We start from the raw sequence: 22,502 nt of genomic DNA on the forward strand, positions 1-22,502 counted from the left end.
GGTGACAATGAGGGAAGAACATGACTGTGTAACCTCAGCCCAGGACCACCTTAGAGAGGCCTTGCCAAACCAAATGGTTTGCCTCCTAGCAAGTAAAGTATAATCAGAGGAAGTGGACAATAAGCAAAGCCGCTCATCCCAAATGATAACTGAACTGTTCTCAAAATCTATTACTAGAGAAAACAGTGTCTGCACACACAGCAGTGTCACCCACTTCCACACCAACTCATGGTGGTCTCTGTTGTAAAAGGCTTGTTATTAGCTGAGTGAGAGAAAGGTATCACCTCTAAGGGCAATGAGCAATAGGCTTACTCTGGAAGGACTGTGCTGAATGTTTGCCTTGTGCTGAACAGCATGCCGTGGCTTTGGCACAATGACCATGGGCGGTGGAGTCAGGGGCACTTGGGCTCTAGCTCCTTCATGTCAGTTCTGACCCTGAGCAAGATACTGAACCTTTCTGAGCCTCAGTTTCCTTCTCTCTAACCCTTTGGATGAACAGATGGAATAACACCACCTCTCCGAGTATAGTCATCAATGAGGGTTAGCCCTTCTCCTGTCACTGCAGACACATCCAACAGGTGACACATGTGAGATCATCATGCTCTGACACTTCTGATGGGTTAAATCCAGGGCAGGAGGTGAGGGTGATGGAGTTGTTTTCCTTACATTTTCTGACACACACGGTCCTTTCACATTCAGAGATACACATGGACCAATGGCTCCTGCAATCTTCAGTTCCCGAGAGGTCTATAACAAATATGTGACAGTGTAAAGTTAAAGATCACTTCAATCCACCCTGCTCTCATCATGGCCACAATGAAAGCTTAGAGGGAAAATATAACACTACTATTCTGCCAAGAGAAAACTCCACAGGGATCATAAATGCTTAGTCCTACAAACTTTTCCTCAGCCACTGTGATTAGAACTTTAATAAAATCCGCCCTTAGAAACACTTGAAACATGAGCATTTTCAACTCTCACAACTTACTTTTTAAACTTTGAAATTACTGTACACGTAGATAACAATTCTAACAACAGTACATTCTTTTCCAATCCCTTATATGAATATATTCACATTCATATATATCCATAATTATTTGCATATTCCTAATCAGAGAACATACTGTTTTGTGTTGCTTTAAAAATACTTAATTCATGAACTCCAATATAATGACAAGGCCAACATACTTAGATTTTTAAAATGTGAATTCATTTCAAAAGTCCATCTTTAAAAGACAACCCTCAAACATTTAAGATTATGGTTTAAAGTTTAACCTAGATGATTTAATAATTATCTCTAATTCTCCAAGTAATAATGCCAATCCTATCTTCTAATGACAGCCCCCTACCTGCCACATCAACCGGCAACTCTGTTGCCCAGGCTGAGTGCAGTGGCATGATCATAGCTCACTGCAGCCTCAAACTCCTGGGCACATGTGATTTTCCTGCCTCAGCCTCCTGAGTAGCTGGAACCACAGGTGTGCACCACCACATGAGGTTAATTTTTTTTTAAATCATTTGTAGACACAAATGATTATTGTGCTATTATTGTGCTATATTATTGTGCTATATTGCCCAGGCTGGTCTGTAATTCCAAAGCTCATGCAATCACCCCACCTTGGCTTCCCAAAGTGCTGGGATTACAGACGTGAGCCACCGTGCCTGGCCTAACACCCTCTTTTAATGCTTTCTCAATGACTTAGAATCAGCTGTATCAGGGCCATGAGTCCCTACATGGAAAAAAAAAAAAATCTCACAATGCTGTCTTTTTTTTTTTTTTTTTCTGAGACAGTTTCACTCTTATTGCTACGGCTGGAGTGCAATGGCAGGATTTTGGCTTACCACAACCTCCGCCTCCTACGTACAAGCCATTCTGCTGCCTCAGCCTCCCAAGTAGTTGGGGCTACAGGCATGTGCCACCACGCCCAGCTAGTTTTGTATTTTTAGGAGAGATGGGGTTTCTCCCTGTTGGTCAGGCTGGTCTTGAACTCCCAACCTCAGGTGATCCGCCCACCTAGGCCTCCCAAAGTGCTGGGATTACAAGCATGAGCCACCGTGCCTGGCCCAATGCTGTCTATTTTAGAGCACTCTGGCTATTCTTCAGGAATACATTAAACATAACCATGGCTCTGTGCAATGCAGTGAGCCATGCTGATGGCTGGGTGGACGCAGACCACCGTGTGGCTGCCCCAGTCCTCAGGCCACACTGCTGCTCATAACACCCACCCTACTTCCTCTTCTATCTCCTACTGCCTTGAAGCAGGGTGGAGCAGAGCCTGAGGGGGAACCAGGCAGCTCGTTACTTAGAACATAAATAAATATATAGGTCATCCTCAAGAAGCAAAGGGATAAAGTGAATAACATGCTTTTAATAGCCATTTGGTTGAGATCCTTTTAATTGGCTTTTACATGCTCGTGTCCAGCAGGTGGAAGTTGCCAGAAGTCTGGATATTGATTGAAAAAGTAAGAACACTATAATTCCACTGAAGTTTTAAAAGTATGGCCAGGTAGGTACAGTGGCTCATGCCTCGTAATCCCAGCACTTTAGGATGCTGAGGTGGGAAAACTGCCTGAGGCCAGGAGTTTCAGACCAGCCTGGGCAGTACAGTGAGTCCACATCAAAAAAAAAAAAAAGTCTACTGTACCTTTACGTCCAAAGTAGCACCAAATGCCATTCGGAAATCTCCATTAAAATCTTTAGTAAAGATTCTTTGGAATGTCTGCTTGAAGAGAGAAGTGTTGAAAGAATCTCCCATTACCATGTAGCCTCTAGGTAAGAAGAAAAGAATCAAGTGAGTATTAGGAAGATTGAAAGCCATTCAGATGCTCCCTCAGTATTTACAAAAATAATTTAAAGAAAAAAAGAAACCAGGTCCCCACAGGTGCCGATTAATTTAAATATGAAAAACAGGCCGGGCACAGTGGCTCACGCCTGTAATCCCAGCACTTTGGGAGGCCGAGGAGGGCGGATCACTTGCGGTCAGGAGTTCAAGACCAGCCTAGCCAAATTCGTGAAACCCCATCTCTGCTAAAAACACAAAGATTAGAAGCCATAATCCCAGCTACTCAGGAGGCTGACGCAGGAGAATCACTTGAACCCAGGAGGCAGAGGTTGCAGTGAGCCGAGATCGGATCACTGCATTCCAGCCTGGGCAACAGAGCAAGACTGCTTCTCAAAAAAAAAAAAAAAAAAAATTAATAAGTAAGTAAATAAATAATAAAATGAATTAAAAAAATAAAAAACAGCATGTTAAATTCATACTTAGCAAAGAAACTACTTCTAAAGCATTAAACAGAAGCCTTAAGAACAGCTCTAATTCCTCTCACAGTTCTTTGGTATGGGAAAATACCCAGGCCTGTGGGAAATCCTTTTCAGGTTAATTTACTGCCCCAAAACACTGAATTCTTGACTTTACAATAATTATTTTTTCCAACTCATGAGTATTAATATTAATCCCTTACTGAAGTTAGAGGAAAACATTGTGCAAAATGTCAGCATTTCATGCATTTGGACAGAAAAGCACAGCTTGACACAAGTTATGCCTCCAAACGTCATTCATAAAACAAGATCTCAGAATCTTGAAGAACACAAGAAAGATCATCTGGTCCGGCCATCTCGGAGTGTCTGAACCGTCTAGTGAGGAGTCAGCTCTTTGGCACCAAATATCTACCTCTTCCTTAGTTTCCTGGAACAATGACATTTTCCAGCCTGCCTTGCCTATGGCCATGTGCCTCTGTTGGCATGTGAGTTCTGACTATTGCTGTGTCCTTTATATGTGGAGTGTGTTCCTCCAGGAAGAGCAATCCTTCTCTGACCTTTCCTCTTTCCTGCTGCTGTAAATGGCTAGAGCTCCAGCAACTGTCTTGAGCCACAGATGACATATGAATGGTGGTAGAGCAGCTTAGTAGGAGCCTCAGCCCCTAATGACGATGAAAGCAACATACTAGCCCCGGGCTGCCTACCGCCAGAGAAATAAACTTATTTTGGGTTTTCTGTGACATTCACACAACTCTAATACTAACACTCAACCAACCCCTCTGCAAAATACCTGCCAAGTTACATCCAGACTAGGCTTGAACTCCTCCAGCATTGGGAGCTTCCTCCCTGAGCTGTCCATTCTGTGTTTGAACAGCTCTGTTAAGAAAGGCCCTTCTTGATATTGAATGAAATTTCATTTGCCAGCAGCTTCCACCCACTGGTTTGGTTCTAGTTCCACTCTTTGGTCACATACAGAACAAATCAGATTCCTTCACAGGAAAGTCCCTCAAATGCTGAATACAGTTCTCACACCCCCATGTGTCTTCAGCTTAATCTTTTCCAGCTACTTCAATCATTCCTCACATGACAGTTTCCAGGACTATCCACCACTGCTCTTCTTCAAACATCTCCAATTCATCTCCTATTGCCCCTTGAAACTGCAATGTTCAGAACAGAAAACAATGCATTTGGATAAGGTGTGACTAGCACCAAAGAAACCAAGAATATGGTCTTCCCTGAAGATAATCTCCTCCTATAGCGCAGCCTAGGATCACCTAGCCTTTGCTGGAAGTCATCCCACACTGTTGGCTCACCTTGAGCTATACTAACACATGTGTGCAACAGATGGTAACTCTTCACAGAAAAAATTCACAAACTCTAGCATACAATCTAAGGGATGCTCACAAATACACTAAAGCTTTTCTATGGACATTCCGAGTCAGAACTCCTGGAAGGCCCTGGTAGGAATTCATACTATTAAACGTGGATTACTGAGATAGCTATATCAGTATCATTTGGGACCCTAATTCTATCACCCAACTCATCTGCTGCTCTCTAGGACAACTCCAACTGATTATGGTTCTACCTTCTATTCCTTTTACTCACTGGGGACCAGCAGCATCACCTGTGGGGTTATTAGAAATGCAGACTCTCAGGCCCATTCCACAGCTCTATGATGCTTCTCAAACCTCTGTACATGCAAATCACCTGGGATACTGTTCAAATGCAGGTTCTGATTCAGGTCTAGAGTGAGGCTCAAGATGCTGTATGGTTCTCAAACTCGGCTCTATGTTAGAATCATGGGAGAAACTTTTAAAATGCTGATGCCCAGGCTGCACCTCATGCTAATTAAATCAGAATCTCTGAGGACAAGACCTAAAGAAAGTGTAGTTTTTAAAGTTCCCCTGGTGATAACAATACGTAGCCAGCTACAGACCAGTGCTCATCAGTGGTTCCTACACTTTCATGTGCCCCAGAATCTCCTAGAGAGCTACATTCCCGGGGTTTCCGATTCAGGAGGTCTGGGTAAGGCCTAGAAATATACAATTCCAATCAGTTCCCAGGAGCCCCTAAGGCTGCAAGTCTGGATACCACCACATGTTGAGAACCACTGCTCCACACTCTGGCCTGTGAATACAATACTGACTTAGGTTTTGAGTCAGTACAATCTCTAGGCTGAGTGCACTTGGAGTTAGCCACAAAGTATGGCCACGTAGCCAGGTTTCTCCTAGTTGTTTCAGCATTCAGACCCTGTTTTCCCCAATTCTCAAAAGGAAGTGTCCTGATGAAGGCCAGATAGTTCATGCTGCTTGTTTCCTGGCCTGGTCTCTGTAAAAGTGTTAACAACTCTAAGGAAGACATGAAGTTACTCTGAAACAACTTGTTTGTAGTGAACTCTTGAGCCCTCCTACTAATCACTACTTTCCTCTCCAAGGAGCCCACAGGCCCTCCCCAGTCACTGAAACCATAGCCCAGAGCTACCTGAAAGCTTCTCTAAGTTGGCCTTGCCATTCCTATGGCTCCATCACTAATTTCTCTTTCCTTAAAATAACACTGTCACTCTGCCCAGGTTTTCACTGTCAACATACCCAGTAAGATTTGCACAACACTTCATCTCCAGAAGTCCAGTTTGATCAAGGGCACAAGCATAAATATCAATGCAGTGACCATTTGCAGCTGTTCGATTAGCAAGCATCTCATAGTGCTGTGAAGAGAGGAAAGCTATCTTTAGGAAACAGTGACATTATTCCCAAGGTATGCCTGAATATACCGAAGGAGGCAATCAAATATAAAAATATGTAAATCATTTTCTTTTCTCTTTTTGTGACAGAGTTTCTCTCTGTTGCCCAGGCTAGAGTGCAGTGGTGCGATCTCCACCTCTCAGGTTCAAGTGATCATCCTCCCTCAGCCTCCCAAGTAGCTGGGATTAAAAGCATGCGCCACCATCCCCAGCAAATTTTTGTATTTGTATTTTTATTTATTTTTTGAGACAGTCTCACTCCGTCACCCAGGCTGGAGTGCAGTGGCATGATCTCAGCTCACTGCAACCTCTGCCTCCCAGGTTCAACGGATTCTCGTGCCTCACCTCCCGAGTAGCTGAAATTACAGGCACATGCCACCTTGCCCAGCTAATTTTTGTATTTTTAGTACAGACAGGGGTTTCGCCATGTTGGCAAGACTCGTCTCGAACTCCTGACCTCAAGTGATCCACCCGCCTTGGCATCCCAAAGTGCTGGGACTACAGGCGTGAGTCACCCTGCCTGGCCTAAATTTTGTATTTTTAGTAGAGACAGGGTTTCACCATGTTGGCTAGGCTGGTCTTGAACTCCTGACCTGAAGTGATCTGCCCGCCTCGGCCTCCCAAAGTGCTGGGATTATAGCCGTGAGCCACTGGGCCCGGCCTGGAAATCATTTTCAAAAATATCCGAATAAAATAAAAATATAGTTTTCAATCTCAAAACCTTTTGAGTAGTTTTAAGGCCACCCACTCTAATTATGGTCTGAAAGTAGGAGCAATAATTTAACAGCAGCTAAGATTGGAAAATTGTCTCTGAAACAGCATCTTGCTGACCATGACACATGACCTTGGCAAAGTAGCTGTCACTCCAGAGCAGCCCAAACCTGACAATGGGCTTTCAGAATTACAGCCCATACCCAAGAGCACCTACCTTGGTTGCCTTTTTCATGAATCGTGCATTATCTTTCTCAATATCATGCCAAGAACGAATAGGAATCTTTAATTCATCTCCAACCACCATGCCAGGCCCTTGGGTAGGGGGACCTCCAGTAAACAGCATGATCCTGGCTCCTGTGTTTGGAAAAGTGCCCTAAAATAGCCAATGGCAGCATGTTAGAAGTATACAGCCCCACCTTTGAGTATGGCTTCAATTTCCCAATAGAAATACTCCAAAGATGCATTCTCTCCCGCTGTTCTAAAAAGTGGTGATACTGCAGAATAATATAGATGATAACGCAAAAAAGCAGCACTTGCCTTCTTCCAACCTTATGGGTTTGCACACTTTTATTAATTCGCTGTGAGTGCTCCCTATTGCTCTAATTCTTAGTTTTTCAATGAAAACTTTTGGCATTTTCAAAATGTTGAGGGGCTCCCTCAACGTGAATGATAATGATGCCTCAAATGCTTTCTGATACATTAACACAGACGGTTGACTTAGATCACAAGTGATTTTCAAACAAAGCCAACAAATATATTTTCTGAGAGCAAGTTTGTATGATTTGAGAGGTCCTGGTAAATTTTAAATTACCTCCAGCAAGCCAACAGCAATGGACAAAGCCACACCAGTGGATCGCAAAGGTCTCTTCCCCTGAGTTACTGGCCATGGGTCCCTCTGTAGCTCCCCAAGAAGATCAGTGAGGTTCATATCAATCTTGTGAACAGGCTGCAGAAATCTGCAAGATTTTAACAGACACATCAACCCAGATTGAATAAAGTACTCTGGTCTTCAACTAGGTGCCACAAAATTACTGCTCTTCAAGACAATTATTCAGAGTAGTAAATGACTGGTAATTTTTTTCTTCAAAGCTATCTCTCTACTAACACAAAACAATTTAAAGCAGTTTTATTGAGGAATATAAAGCCCAGTACTTAGCAATTTACATATGTTGCATGGAAAAAAAATTGTCTTGAAAAGGAGCAATTCAGTTTAATTAATTTTTAGGCAGGAAAAAAATCCTAAGGACATGCCTAACACGAGTTCAGTCTATGTGAGGTCCATTTACGTGGACAATCTTCATCATTCCTCATCATTCTAATCTGTGCTTCTCTTAAGCCTTGGGAGTAAGAGGTTGTCTTCAGCATGTCAGGCAATGCATTTTATCAAGCTTGTTAGCTCAGTATAGGGCAGCCCCAGGCACTCAATGGGCTGAGTGAAGTGAATACCTGGTCATAAGTATGTTTGAGCACACATGAAAGAAGTCTTTTCAGTTTTTCCAGTTTTACTTAAGCATCAAAAAAGACATCAGATGTGGAATGTCTAAAAACAGCAATTGAGCACAGTGGTCTCAAAACCTTTTTGACAAAACACTGAATATTGATTAGGCTTAATCATTTATCTTTTTCTCTAATAATAAGAAAATACATGTTCTAATATTTTTCTTCTCTTACTCCCATGGATCATCTGCATGTCCATCACAGTACGTGTAACACTCCACGTTGGGATCTCACCTGCTTGAAGCAAAAGGGTTCTCCTGTGGTTGCGCAGGTCGTGCTTGCTGCATGGGCATGGCTGGCTTGGTCAGGCCCAACATATCCTTAAAAAAAAAAGCCAAAAAGATTCATTTCCAATGACACTAAAAGTGAATGACTAATTTTTAAGAAATGTCCTCAGCTGGGTATGGTGGCATGCGCCTCTACTCCCACCTACTCATGAAGCTGAGGTGAGCCAATGGCTTGAGCCCAGGAATTCAAGGCTACAGGGAGCCATGATCACACCACTGAACTCCAGCCTGGGCTACAGGCTCTTTTAAAGAGACCCCAGTCTCTTTTAAGAGAAAAGTCCTTGTTTCTGCTCCTGTACAAGTAAGGGACAAACCTGTATTTGCTTTGCAGTTAAATCCTTGGTCCCTCGGAAGACATAACTTTTGGAGATTCCTTCACAGCTTAGCTCATGAACCTGCACCATCCTTCCAAATGTGATCAGACCCACCAGAGCATCTGGAGGAAGAAGACTTAGGGACATCTGCAGGGACTCTTTGAGTGCTTGAAGGTCATCTTCCTCCAGGCATGTGTCAACCACATAGAGAAAGATCAGAGGGAACTGAGCACCTCGCTTTGGGCAAAGAAAAACAACATAATGATCAATATACAAACAGACTTAACCAGCACTTTTTAAGGCAAATTAGGTATGAAAATCGTAAGTCTTCATCTATATTTAGTTTTAGGAGATAAGGACATCTATACAAAGCTCTAACTTGTTAAATGACTTAGATTCTATTAAATCAAACTAAACATAAAAACTATTTGTATCCAACAACTTAGCCAACATTTTTTAATACTTCCTACATACTAGACATTGTTCCAGGTCCTGGGACACACAGTGAACAGAAAAAACAAAGACTTCTACCTGCCTCAAGGAGCAAACTTTCTGGAATGGAGAGGTTAAGGGGGACTGCAAACACCAGGAGGAGAGGCAGAGGGCAGAGTCAACTGTTAAACAGAGAAGTCAGGGCAGCCTCATTTAGAAAGTAGCATATGAGCCGGGTTCATGCCTGTAATCCCAGCACTTTGGGAGGCTAAGATGGGAGGATTGCTTAAGCACAGGAGTTCAAGACCAGGCTGCCAACATGGAGAGACCCCATCTCTAACAAAAAAAATATAAAAATTTAAAAATTAGTTGGGCATGATGGCACATGCCTATGGTCCCAGCTACTCAGGAGGCAGAGGCAGGAGGATCCCTTAAGCCCAGGAATTTGAGGCTGCAGTAAGCTATGGTTGCGCCACTACATACCAGCCTGGACAACAGAGCAAGACCTCATCTTAAAAAAAAAAAGAGGGCCAGGCACAGTGGTTCATGCCTGAATCCCAGCACTCTGAGAGGCCAAGGTGGGTGGATCACCAGGTCAGGAGTTCAAGACCAGCCTGGCCAACATGGTGAAACCCCATCTCTACTAAAAATACAAAAATTAGCCAGGCGTAGTGGGGTTCGCCTGTAATCCCAGCTACTTGCGAGGCTGAGGCAGGAGAATTGCTTGAACCCAGGAGGCAGAGGTTGCAGTGAGCTGAGATCATGCCATTGCACTCCAGCCTGGGTGACAGAGCGAGGCTCTGTCTAAAAAAAGAAAAAAAAAAAAAGGAAAGAAAGAAAAAGAAAAAGAAAGTAATGTTTGAGCAAAGCCTGAGGGAAGAGAGGGAAGGAGCACCACAGATACAGGGGAGAGCTCCAGCCTCAGTGAAAAGCTAGAGCAGAGGTACTCAAGCAGGAGTGTTAACACAGTTGAGGAGAGTCAAGGAGGCCCACGGGGCTGAACGAGGACACTAGCAGATACTGGGGTTGGAATGGTAACACGTGGGGCTTTGGAAACCGTCTTTTACCCTGGGTAAAGGAAAGCCGCTTTCACCACTGGGGTTTTCTGAACAGAGAAGTAACATGATTTTTTTTTTTTTTTTTTTGAGACGGAGTCTCGCTCTGTTACCCAGGCTGGAGTGCAGTGGCACGATCTCGGCTCACTGCAAGTTCCACCTCCCGGGTTCACTCTATTCTCCTGCCTCAGCCTCCCGAGTAGCTGGGACTACAGGCACCCACCACCACGCCCGGCTAATTTTTAAACTTTTTTTCATATTTTTAGTAGAGACGGGGTTTCACTGTGTCAGCCAGGATGGTCTCGATCTCCTGACCTCGGGATCCGCCCGCCTCGGCCCCTCAAAGTGCTAGGATTACAGGCGTCAGCCACCGTGCCGGGCTGATTTGTTTTTAAAGAATTACTCTGGGCTGACTCCTTTTTTGGACTCAGCCCACCTGCACCCAGGTAAAATAAACAGCCTTGTTGCTCACACAAAGCCTGTTTGGTGGTTTCTTCACACGGACACGTGAGATATTTGGTGCCGAAGACCCGGGTCAGAGGGACTCCTTCAGGAGACCAGTCCCCTGTCCTCACCCTCACTCCGTGAAGAGATCCGCCTACGACCTCAGGTCCTCAGACCAACCAGCCCAGGGAACATTTCACCAATTTCAAATCAAGTAAGCGGTCTTTTCACTCTCTTCTCCAGCCTCTCTTGCTACCCTTCAATCTCCCTGTCCTTCCAATTCCAGTTCTTTTTCCTCTCTAGTAGAGACTAAGGAGACACATTTTTTTTTTTTATTAATTTTTTTTGCACACATAAACAATAAACATTTTCTAAAAATACATACAAACAAAAAGATGCGTATCAAACATATTAGGAAGGTTGCACATGGGAAGTCGGGGAATAAAAATGGGGGGTGGGAGTTAAAATAAATGAGAGAGGGACTTTATATGGATCAGTGATAATAACTCAATCCTCTATTTGACAAAGAAGAGGGAGAAGGAAGAGGAAGAAAAAGAAAGTGGGATAAAGGATCAGAAAGGGAGGAAAATAGAAAAAATTAGAGTATGACTCCAGGGTAGACCAGTTTTGTTGTCACTGAGTTGGTTGGTTGGTTTGTCTGCTGTATTTTTCATGCTTCGCCAAGTTGGCCAGACTGGTCTCGAACTCCTAGCCCGAAGTGATCAACCCGCCTCGTCCCCCAGAGTGCCGGGACCACAGGCGTGAGCCACCACGTCCAGCCCCCACATTGCCCCTGGCCTCCGTGGTAGACCTCCCAGACGGGGCGGCCAGGCAGAGACGCTCCTCACTTCTTCCCAGACGATAGGTGGCCGGGCAGAGGCGCTCCTCACTTCCCAGACGATGGGTGGCCGGGCAGAGGCGCTCCTCACTTCCCAGACGATGGGTGGCCGGGCAGAGGCGCTCCTCACTTCTTCCCGGACGGGGTGGCCGGGCAGAGGTGCTCCTCACTTCCCAGACGATGGGTGGCCGGGCAGAGGCGCTCCTCACTTCTTCCCGGACGGGGCGGCCGGGCAGAGGCGCTCCTCACTTCCCAGACGGGGCGGCCGGGCAGAGGCGCTCCTCACTTCTTCCCGGACGGGGTGGCCAGGCAGAGGCGCTCCTCACTTCTTCCCAGACGAGGCGGCCGGGCAGAGGCGCTCCTCACTTCCCAGATGGGGCGGCCGGGCAGAGGCGCTCCTCACCTCCCAGATGATAGGTGGCCGGGCAGAGGCGATCCTCACTTCCCAGACGATGGGTGGCCGGGCAGAGGTGCTCCTCACTTCCCAGACGATGGGTGGCCGGGCAGAGGCGCTCCTCACTTCCCAGACGGGGCGGCCGGGCAGAGGCACTCCTCACTTCCCAGACGATGGGTGGAAAGGAGACACATTTTATCCGTGGACCCAAAACTCCGGCGCCGGTCACGGACTCAGGAAGACAGCCTTCCCTTGGCATTTAATCATTGTGGGGATGACTGCCTGATTATTCACCCACATTCCATTGGTGTCTGATCTCTGCAGGGATGCCTGCCTTGGTCATTCACCCACATTCCCTTGGTGACAAGTCAATTGCAGGGACTCCTGCTTTGGCTGCTCACCCACACTGCAGCCCAGGGCTGCTCCCCACCCCCTACTCCATGTCTGTACCCTTCTCTTTAAACTTACCTCCTTCACTGTGGGCAACCTTCCGCCCTCCATTCCCCCTTCTTCTCCCTTAGCCTGTGTTCTCAAGAACTTAAAACCTCTTCAACTCTCACCTGACCTAAAATCTAAGCATCTTATTTTCTTCTGCAACACCGTTTGGCCCCAGTACAAACTCGACAATGATTCTAAATGGCCAGAAAATGGCACTTTTGATTTCTCCATCCTACAAGATCTAAATAATTCTTGTCGTAAAATGGGCAAATGGTCTGAGGTGCCTGACGTCCAGGCATTCTTTTACACATTGATCCCTCCCTAGTCTCTGCTCCCAGTGCGACTCATCCCAAATCTTTCTTCTTTCTCTCCTGTCCCTTCAGTCTCCACCCCAAGCTCTAAGTGCTTTGAATCCTTTTCTACGGACTCATTTGACCTCTCCCCTTCTCCCCAGGCTGCTCCTCACCAGGCCGAGCCAGGTCCCAATTCTTCCTCAGCCTCTGCTCCCCCACCCTATAATCTTTCTATCACCTCCCCTCCTCACACCTGGTCTGGCTTACAGTTTCGTTCCACGACTAGCCCTCCCCACCTGCCCAACAATTTCCTCTTAAAGAGGTGGCTGGAGCTAAAGGCATAGTCAAGTTTAATGCTCCTTTTTTCTTTATCTGACCTCTCCCAAATCAGTTAGCATTTAGGCTCTTTTTCATCAAATATAAAAACCCAGCCCAGATCATGGCCTGTTTGGCAACAACCCTTAGACGCTTTACTGTCCTAGACCCCAGAGGAAGGCCCCCAGAGGAAAGCCGTCTTATTCTCAATATGCATTTTATTACCCAATCCACTCCTGACATTAGAAAAAGCTCCAAAAATTAGATTCCGGCCCTTAAACCCCACAACAGGACTTAATTAACCTCGCCTTCAAGGTGTACAGTAATAGAGTAGAGGCAGCCAAGTAGCAATGTATTTCTGAGTTGCAATTCCTTGCCTCGACTGTGAGACAAATCCCAGCCACATCTTCACCACACAAGAACTCCAAACGTCTAAACCGCAGCTACCAGGGGTTCCTCCAGAACCTCCTCCCCCAGGAGCTTGCTTCAAGTGCTGGAAATCTGGCCACTGGACCAAGGAATGCCCACAGCCCGGGATTCCTCCTAAGCCGTGTCCCATCTGTGTGGGACCCCACTGAAAATCGGACTGTTCAACTCACCTGGCAGCCACTCCCAGAGCCCCTGGAACTCTGGCCCAAGGCTCTCTGACTCCTTCCCAGATCTTCTCAGCTTAGCGGCTGAAGACAGACGCTGCTGATCGCCTCAGAAGCCACCTAGACCATCACGGACGCCTAGCTTTGGATAACTCTTAAAGTGGAGAGTAAGTCCGTCCCCTTTTTAATCAGTACGGAGGCTACCCACTGCACATTACCTTCTTTACAAGGGCCTGCTTCCCTTGCCTCCATAACCGTTGTGGGTATTGACGGCCAGGCTACTAAACCTCTTAAAACTCCCGGCCAGGCTGCTAAACCTCTTAAAACTCCCCAACTCTGGTGCCAACTTGGACAACATTCTTTAATGCACTCCTTTTTAGTTATCCTCACCTGTCCAGCTTCCTTATTAGGTCGAGACATTTTAACTAAATTATCTGCTTCCCTGACTATTCCTAGGCTACTGCCATACCTCATTCCTGCCCTTTTCCCCAGTTCAACGCCTCCTTCGCATCTTCGTCTTGTATCCCCCAACCTTAACCCACAAGTATGGGATACCTCTACTCTCTCTCTGGCAACCGATCACACGCCCATTACTATCCCATTAAAACCCGATCACTCTTACCCTGCTCAATGCCAATATCCCATCCCACGGCATGCTTTAAACAGATTAAAGCCTGTTATCACTCGCTTGTTATAGCATGGCCTTTTAAAGCCTACAAACTCTCCTTACAATCCTCCCATTTTACCTGTCCAAAAACCGGACAAGCCTTATCAGGATCTGCACCTTATCAACCAAATTGTTTTGCCTATCCACCCCATGGTGCCAAACCCATATATTCTCCTATCCTCAATACCTCCCTCCACAACCCATTATTCTGTTCTGGATCTCAAACATGCTTTCTTTACTATTCCTTTGCACCCTTCATCCCAGCCTCTCTTCGCTTTCACTTGGACTGACCCTGACACCCACCAGGCTCAGCAAATTACCTGGGCTCTACTGCTGCGAGACTTCGCGGACAGCCCCCATTACTTCAGTCAAGCTCAAATTTCTTCCTCATCTATTACCTACCTCGGCATAATTCTTCATGAAAACACACGTGCTCTCCCTGCTGACCATGTCTGACTAATCTCCCAAACCCCAATCTCTTCTACAAAACAACAACTCCTTTCCTTCCTAGGCCTGGTTAGGTACTTCTGCCTCTGGATACCTAGTTTTACCATCCTGACTAAACCATTATATAAATTCACAAAAGCAAACCTAGCTGACCCCATAGATCCTAAATCCTTTCCCCACTCCTCTTTCCGTTCCTTGAAGACAGCTTTAGGGACTGCCCCCATACCAGCCCTCTCTAACTCATCCCAACCCTTTTCATTACACACAGCCTAAGTGCAGGGCTGTACAGTCGGAATTCTTACACAAGGACCGGGACCGCGCCCTGTAGCCTTTTTGTCCAAACAACTTGACCTTACTGCTTTAGGCTGGCCATGGTGTCTCCGTGCGGTGTCTGCTGCCGCCCTAATACTTTTAGAGGCCCTCAAAATCACAAACTATGCTCAACTCACTCTCTACAGTTCTCATAACTTCCAAAATCTATTTTCTTCCTCACACCTGACACATACACTTTCTGCTCCCCAGCTCCTTCAGCTGTACTCACTCTTTGTTGAGTTTCCCACAATTACCATTGTTCCTGGCCCGGACTTCAATCCGGCCTCCCACATTATTCCTGATACCACACCTGACCCGCATGACTGCATCTCTCTAATCCACCTGACATTCACTCCATTTCCCCATATTCCCTTCTTTCCTGTTCCTCACCCTGATCACACCTGGTTTATTGATGGCAGTTCCACCAGGCCTAATTGCCACACAACAGCAAAGGCAGGCCATGCTATAGTATCTTCCACATCTATCATTGAGGCTACTGCTCTGCCCCTCTCCACTACCTCTCAGCAAGCTGAACTCATTGCTTTAACTCGAGCCCTCACTCTTGCAAAGGAATTACGCGTCAATAATTATACTGACTCTAAACATGCCTTCCATATCCTGCATCACCATGCTGTTATATAGGCAGAAAGACAATCACTATACAAGGGTCCTCCATCATTAATGCCTCTTTAATAAAAACTCTTCTAAAGGCCGCTTTACTTCCAAAGGAAGCTGGAGGGCCACTGCAAGGGACACCAAAAGGCATCAGATCCCATCACCCAGGGCAACGCTTCTGCTGATAAGGTAGCTAAAGGAGCAGCTAGCATTCCAACTTCTGTCCCTCATGGCCAGTTTTTCTCCTTCTCATTGGTCACTCCTGTTTACTCTCCCACTGAAGTTTCCACCTATCAATCCCTCTCCACCCAAGGCAGATGGTTCTTAGACCAAAAAAAAAAAAACAAAAAACTCCTTCCAGCCTCACAGGCCCATTCTATTCTGTTGTCATTTCATAATGTCTTCCATTACAAGCCATTAGCCTGCCTCTTAAAACCTCTCATTTCCTTTCCATCATGGAAATCTATCCTCAAGGAAATCACTTCTCAGTGTTCCATCTGCTATTCTACTACTCCTCAGGGATTGTTGAGGCCCCCTCCCTTCCCTACACATCAAGCTCAGGGATTTGCCCCTGCCCAGGACTGGCAAATTGACTTTACTCACATGCCCCGAGTCAGGAAACTAAAATACCTCTTGGTCTAGGTAGACACTTTCACTGGATGGGTAGAGGCCTTTCCCACAGGGTCTGAGAAGGCCACTGCGGTCATTTTTTCCCTTTTGTCAGACATAATTCTTCGGTTTGGCCTTCCCATCTCTATACAGTCCGATAACGGACTGGCCTTTATTAGTCAAATCACGCGAACAGTTTTTCAGGCTCTTGGTATTCAGTGAAACCTTCATACCCCTTACCATCCTCAATCTTCAGGAAAGGTAGGACAAACTAATGGTCTTTTAAAAACACACCGCACCAAGCTCAGCCTCCAACTTAACAAAAAGTACTCTGTCAAGAATAGAGCCCAAAAACTCACCAACCAAACAAGTAATTACACTGAACTCCCTTGGACACTCTCTAATTGGATGTCCCGGGTCCTCCCAATTCTTAGTCCTTTAATACCTGTTTTTCTCCTTCTCTTATTTAGACCTTGTGTCTTTCATTTAGTTTCTCAATTCATAGAAAACCACATCCAGGCCATCACCAGTAATTCTATACGACAAATGCTCCTTCTAACAACCCCACAACATCACCCCTTACCCCAAAATCTTTCTTCGGTTGAATCTCTCCCACTGTAGGTTCCCACGCTGCCCCTAATCCCACTCAAAGCAGTCCTGAGAAACATCGCCCATTAATCTCTCCATACCACCCCCAAAATTTTTTCACCGCTCCAACACTTCACTATTTTGTTTTGCTTTTCTTATTAATATAAGAACACAGGAATGTCAGGCCTCTGAGCCCAAGCCAAGCCATCATATCCCCTATGACCTGCACATATACATCCAGATGGCCTGAAGCAACCGAAAATCCACAAAAGAAGTGAAAATAGCCTTAACTGATGACATTCCACCTGTGATTTGTTTCTGCCCCAGCCTAAATGATCAATGTACTTTGTAATCTCCCCCACCCTTAAGAAGGGTCTTTGTAATTCTCCCCAGCCTTGAGAACATACTTTGTGAGATCCACCTCTTGCCCGCAAAACATTGCTCGTAACTCCACCGCCTATCCCAAAACCTATAAGAACTAATGATAATCCACTACCTTTTGCTGACTCCTTTTTCGGACTCAGCCCACCTGTACCCAGGTGAAATAAAGAGCCTTGTTGCTCACACAAAGCCTGTTTGGTGGTCTCTTCACATGGACCATGTGAGATAATTATTTCTGATAAAAATGGAATAAAACTAGAAATCAATAACAGAAGAAAGCAAAAATATCAACATATATATGGAAATCAAACTCACTTTTGAGCATGCTCATGTTCAAGGGTTGTAAGACTTAATATTGTGAAGATGTTCATGCTGCCTAGTGAACTACAGATTCAATGCAATCCCTTTTCAATTAACAATTTTTTTTTTTAGAAATAGAAAAAGTAACTAACAAATTATATGGAATCTCAAAGGACAATAAAGAGCCCAAAAATGTTTAAAAAAAGAAACAATGTCACCTTTTCTAATTTCAAAGCAAATTACAAAGCTACAGTAATAAAAACAGTTTGGTTCTGGCATAAAGACAGACAAGTTTTCCAATAAAACACAATGTAGCAGAAATGCAAACCTCCAACCTATGGGTAAACAGTTATTTCAACAGCTATATTCATTGAAGCATTATTCATAAAGGCCAATATTTGAAAGCAAAACAAACTTTCCTCACTGAATAAATGAATAAATACAATTTGTTAAAAAAAAAAAAAAAAAAAAAAGAATTACTCTGGCTGCTGGGTGAAGAATAATGTATAAATAGGTAATGGTAACATCAGGGAGAACAATTAGGAGATTCCAGTAAGAAGCAGTGGCTGGCCCAGGGCAGTTGGTAGTAGGGAGAGGGAAGTGGGTAGATTCTGGATAAATTTCGAATATAGAGCCAATGGGATTTTCCAGTGAATTTGATATGGAACATGAAAGAGAGAGGTCAAGGATAAGTCTAAGGTTCTGAAGCTAAACAACTAAATGATGGAGTACCATCATCTGAGATGAAGAAGGCTACAGAGAACAGGTTTGGAATTTAATCAGTTCTACCTTTTTAGTAGCCTTCTATAATGTCAGGACTTGAAAACAATGCCAGTAGATGCACACACATCAAACCTAACGGTTAGGATCCTGCCGCCCTCACCGCTTTAAGTCCCCTGCCCAGGTAAGAGACATGGAAGACAAAGGATTTCAAGAGAAATTCAGTATTTAACATTGCTCATTAAATGCACAACAAAGAAATTACCTGTATCACGTACTCAATTGTAGAAAATTGGGGCATCAATTCGGCAGGCTGATTCACCTCAGATATGCCTCCATAAGCTGGAGGAAACTGAAAAGAAGGAAACAGTTTTATTAGGGTTGGCATATCTATATTACACTTTTTATTTTCCATGTGTAAAAATGATAATGATGCCAAGACGAGAGGAACATTTGAGCTCAGGAGCTCCAGACTAGCTTGGGCAACACTGTGAGCCCCTGTCTGCATACAAGAAGTAAAAAAATTAGTTGGGCGTGGTGGCTCGCACCTGTAGTCCCAGCTACTCAGAAGGCTGAGGTGGGAGGATCACTTGAGCCCAGGAGGTTAAGGCTGCAGTGAGCCATGACTGCACCACTGCACTCCAGCCTGGGAAAGAGAGCGAGACTCTGTCTCAAAAAAGAAGAAAAAAAATGGTAATGACCACGTATTTATTCTGAAAGCACAAAATACAGGACACGTTACAAAAACATAAAAATCAGCATTTAAAACTTCTAACTCTGCCTTATATTTATATCATTTCTATCTTCTCAAAAAATACTTTTTAGAGCAGTTTTAAGCTATTGTAACTTCTAAATGTTTAAAAGCACACTTTATGTTGCCCAGGCTGGTCTTGAACTCCTGGCTTCAAGTGATTTTCTCCCCTCAGTCTCTCAAAGTGCTGGGATTACAGGCATAAGCCATCATGCCTAGCCAAAAACACACAAATGAAAACCATTTCTTAAGTTTTGCCCCGCAAATTAAAGGCTGAGATTTCACCTATCTCATCAATAGTCAATAGTCTAAATAAAGCCAAAGACTTTATTTAGGTTTATTATTTTGGCTATTATCAACAAAGTAATACATATGGAATGTAGAAAAATTGGCAAGTCCAGAAAAATAGAAGCAAACAAGGCAGGAAAAACCCCCAAAATCCTATCACCTAGAGGCAGCTACTGTCAACCTCCTGGCAGATTTCCTTCCAGACTTAAGCACAGTTGAGAACATCCCATATATACAATGTGGAACTTGTTTTTTTCCAGTCAACATAATGCCACAGGCATTTTCCTTTGTTTTTAAAACTCTCTGCAAATGTTTTAAATTCACAGCTTGTGGGTTGGCTTATAATCCAAATAGTCTTTAGCTTTACATTAAAAATACAAGTTGAGGTGCATCTCCCCAAAGTGAGCAGATGATCACTCCAGGCCAGTGACCTCAGAGTGACCAAATGCAAGTGCGGCTGAGGAGCTGACAGGCAGCTTTAGGGGCCTCTGGTTGGGAGAGAAGGGTACAACTGAGCATGCGAGCCCCAGCAGGAATCTCGGTCAGAGCCAGCAGAAGACTCTAGCCCCATCCTGGCCATGACTGCCCACTGACTGCAGCTCCCAGCAGGGAAAAGCTCGATCTATGACTACAGACACACCAGCCACCTCCCAGCAACCTGGAGACGCCCTGTTCACCCACGCAGTCAGCCAGCTGCACAGAAGGGAGCAAAGGAGACGGAGATCACCCTGATCCCTCCGTCTTCCAGCTCTATGTTCATTTAGAGCTAGAAAACCCCTACACTGTCCAGCTAGGAAGGTTACAAAAGATTATTTCCACTTAGGACACAGAGACTTGCAGATCATACTTGTAAATTGGCAGGTGACAATCTTAGGTAAGCATAATAATACCAAATACTTATATGGCACTTATCATGTGTCGAGCACTGTTCTAAGTCCTTTATACTCATTAACTCAGTTTAATTCTCACAATAATCTCATGAAGTGACTATAGGTATACTATACTATCATCCTAATTTTAAAGACAAGGAAGTTGAGGCACAGGCAGTTAAGTGACCTACCCAAAGTTACACAGGAAATAAGTAGTAGATCTGAGAGCCAAACCCAGGCAGTCTGGCTACAGATCTCTGGCTCTTTAGCCGCTATGCTACCCTGCCTTAGAATTTCTATAATAAATTATATTAAACAAAGACATTAATCCTAAATGTAATAGGGAGCAGAAATGCTTTTAAGATTTCTATATATTTCTGAATCTGTCACGAAGATACATTTTAAATGACATCTGCTTATAGTTTCTGAACCTATGGTCAGTCATCAATTGTACACTGTTCTCTTCATCACTAGACTTACGTGCTATATCTGAGAATGAGTAATTGTAATTATGATCAAACATATGAGCAAATGCATGTGAAGAGCTTAAGATCTGTTAGAACAGTGTACACTATGCTGGACACAAATTTTTTCTTTTTTTTTTTTTTTTTTTTGAGACAGAGTCTCGCTCTGTCGCCCGGGCTGGAGTGCAGTGGCGCAATCTCGGCTCACTGCAAGCTCCACCTCCCGGGTTCACGCCATTCTCCTGCCTCAGCCTCCGAGTAGCTGGGACTACAGGCGCCCGCCACCGCGCCCGGCTAATTTTTTTGTATTTTTTAGTAGAGACGGGGTTTCACCGTGGTCTCGATCTCCTGACCTCGTGATCCGCCCGCCTCGGCCTCCCAAAGTGCTGGGATTACAAGCGTGAGCCACCGCGCCCGGCCTGGACACAAATTTTTTCTAACAACTTTATTGAGGTATAGTTTACGTAACATAAAATTCACTCCTTTTAAGTATACAAGTCAATGATTTTTAGAAAATGTACAGTTGTGCAATAATTACCACAATCCAGTTTTAGAACATTTCCACTACAGGCACAGTTACTTTTTTTTTTTTTTTTTTTTTGACACTCTTGCTCTGTTGCCAGGCTAGAGTGCAGTGGCGCAATCTCAGCTCACTGCAACCTCCACCTCCCGGGTTCAAGCAGTTCTCCTGCTTCAGCCTCCTGAGTAGCTGGGACTACAAGTACGCACCACCATGTCCAGCTAATTTTTTTTTTTTTCTGAGACAGAGTCTTGCTCTGTTGCCAGGCTGGAGTGCAATGGCACAATCTCGGCTCACTGCAACCTCCGCCTCCCGGGTTCAAGCGATTCACCTGCCTCAGCCTCCTGAGTAGCTGAGACTACAGGCGCCTGCCACCACTCCTGGCTAATTTTTGTATTTTTAGTAGAAAGGGGATTTCACCATGTTGGCCAGGATGGTCTTGATCTCTTGACCTCGTGATCTGCCCGCCTCAGCCTCCCAAAGTGCTGGGATTACAGGCGTTAAGTCACCGCGCCTGGCCTAATTTTTGTATTTTTAGTACAGATGGGGTTTCACCATGTTGGCCAGAATGGTCTCGATTTCTTGACCTCGTGATCCACCCACCTCAGCCTCCCAGAATGCTGGGATTACAGGCATGAGCCACTACGCCTGGCCGCACAGTTACTTTTATAGAGAAGTCTCTCTTGTGATTTGTGAGCTCCTTCTAGTTTGGTACTTTTAAAATTTTTAAATCAAAAGAAGCTCAACACTGATACCTGGACCCTAAAAGTTAGAAAGATCAGAAAATGAAAATTCAGTAATGTACACTATCCAATTAGAATATACTGAAGTCAAGAGAAATATGAACAATAGGTGCTTTCTTTGGGTCACAGATTCACTGCCTACAGAAGATGTGTAAGAAAAGGGAATTCAATGAACGCCCCCCTGCCCCTGCCAGCCCCAAGCAAATGACAAGGACTCAAGAAAACCGCTCAACAGAATAAACCACAAATGTTCAAATTCAATATTTTGCTTAACAAAAGCTATCACCCTGAGTTCAGCAGAAACTGCTCACTGCCAATGTAAACACAAATTCAACCTAACTTAATTTTTTTCATAATACAACTAAAATAAAACATATAACTTTTTAAAAAATAATTCACATACCTGATTTCTTTGAAAACAGAAATTACAGGCCCATAGTTTTGCTCGATAATCAACCTGACTGTGAGAAAGATAAATATTATAAGTAGGTACCACTTTTATTTTTAAGGTAGAAAGCGTTTATTTGTAAATTTCTTTTTTTTTTTTTTTTTTTTAGTAGAGACGGGGTTTCACCATGGTCTCGATCTCCTGACCTCGTGATCCACCCGCCTCGG

General features: G+C 44.6%; 1 protein-coding gene across 9 annotated transcripts in view; it reads right to left on the bottom strand.

Moving 5' to 3' along the window:
- The window catches only part of SEC23B (SEC23 homolog B, COPII coat complex component), a 54,569-nt gene that overhangs the window by 26,977 nt on the left and 5,090 nt on the right, over positions 1 to 22,502 (bottom strand). For 5 of the 9 annotated variants that reach the window (XM_055265261.2, XM_063633904.1, XM_055265262.2 and 2 more), the window contains exons 3-11: positions 22,291 to 22,348; positions 18,518 to 18,604; positions 8,812 to 9,048; positions 8,445 to 8,530; positions 7,525 to 7,669; positions 6,928 to 7,086; positions 5,848 to 5,963; positions 2,646 to 2,769; positions 667 to 747 (exon numbers count right to left, since the gene is read on the bottom strand). In XM_055265261.2, coding sequence (XP_055121236.2) covers positions 667 to 747; positions 2,646 to 2,769; positions 5,848 to 5,963; positions 6,928 to 7,086; positions 7,525 to 7,669; positions 8,445 to 8,530; positions 8,812 to 9,048; positions 18,518 to 18,604; positions 22,291 to 22,348 — 1,093 coding nt within the window. The remainder of the gene's footprint in view (positions 1 to 666; positions 748 to 2,645; positions 2,770 to 5,847; positions 5,964 to 6,927; positions 7,087 to 7,524; positions 7,670 to 8,444; positions 8,531 to 8,811; positions 9,049 to 18,517; positions 18,605 to 22,290; positions 22,349 to 22,502) is intronic. The other 4 variants (XM_063633907.1, XM_055265263.2, XM_063633908.1 and 1 more) reach the window with 2 other exon arrangements.

This window comes from Symphalangus syndactylus, chromosome 24 (genome assembly GCF_028878055.3).
Source record: "Symphalangus syndactylus isolate Jambi chromosome 24, NHGRI_mSymSyn1-v2.1_pri, whole genome shotgun sequence".
NCBI classification, from domain to species: Eukaryota; Metazoa; Chordata; class Mammalia; order Primates; family Hylobatidae; genus Symphalangus; species Symphalangus syndactylus.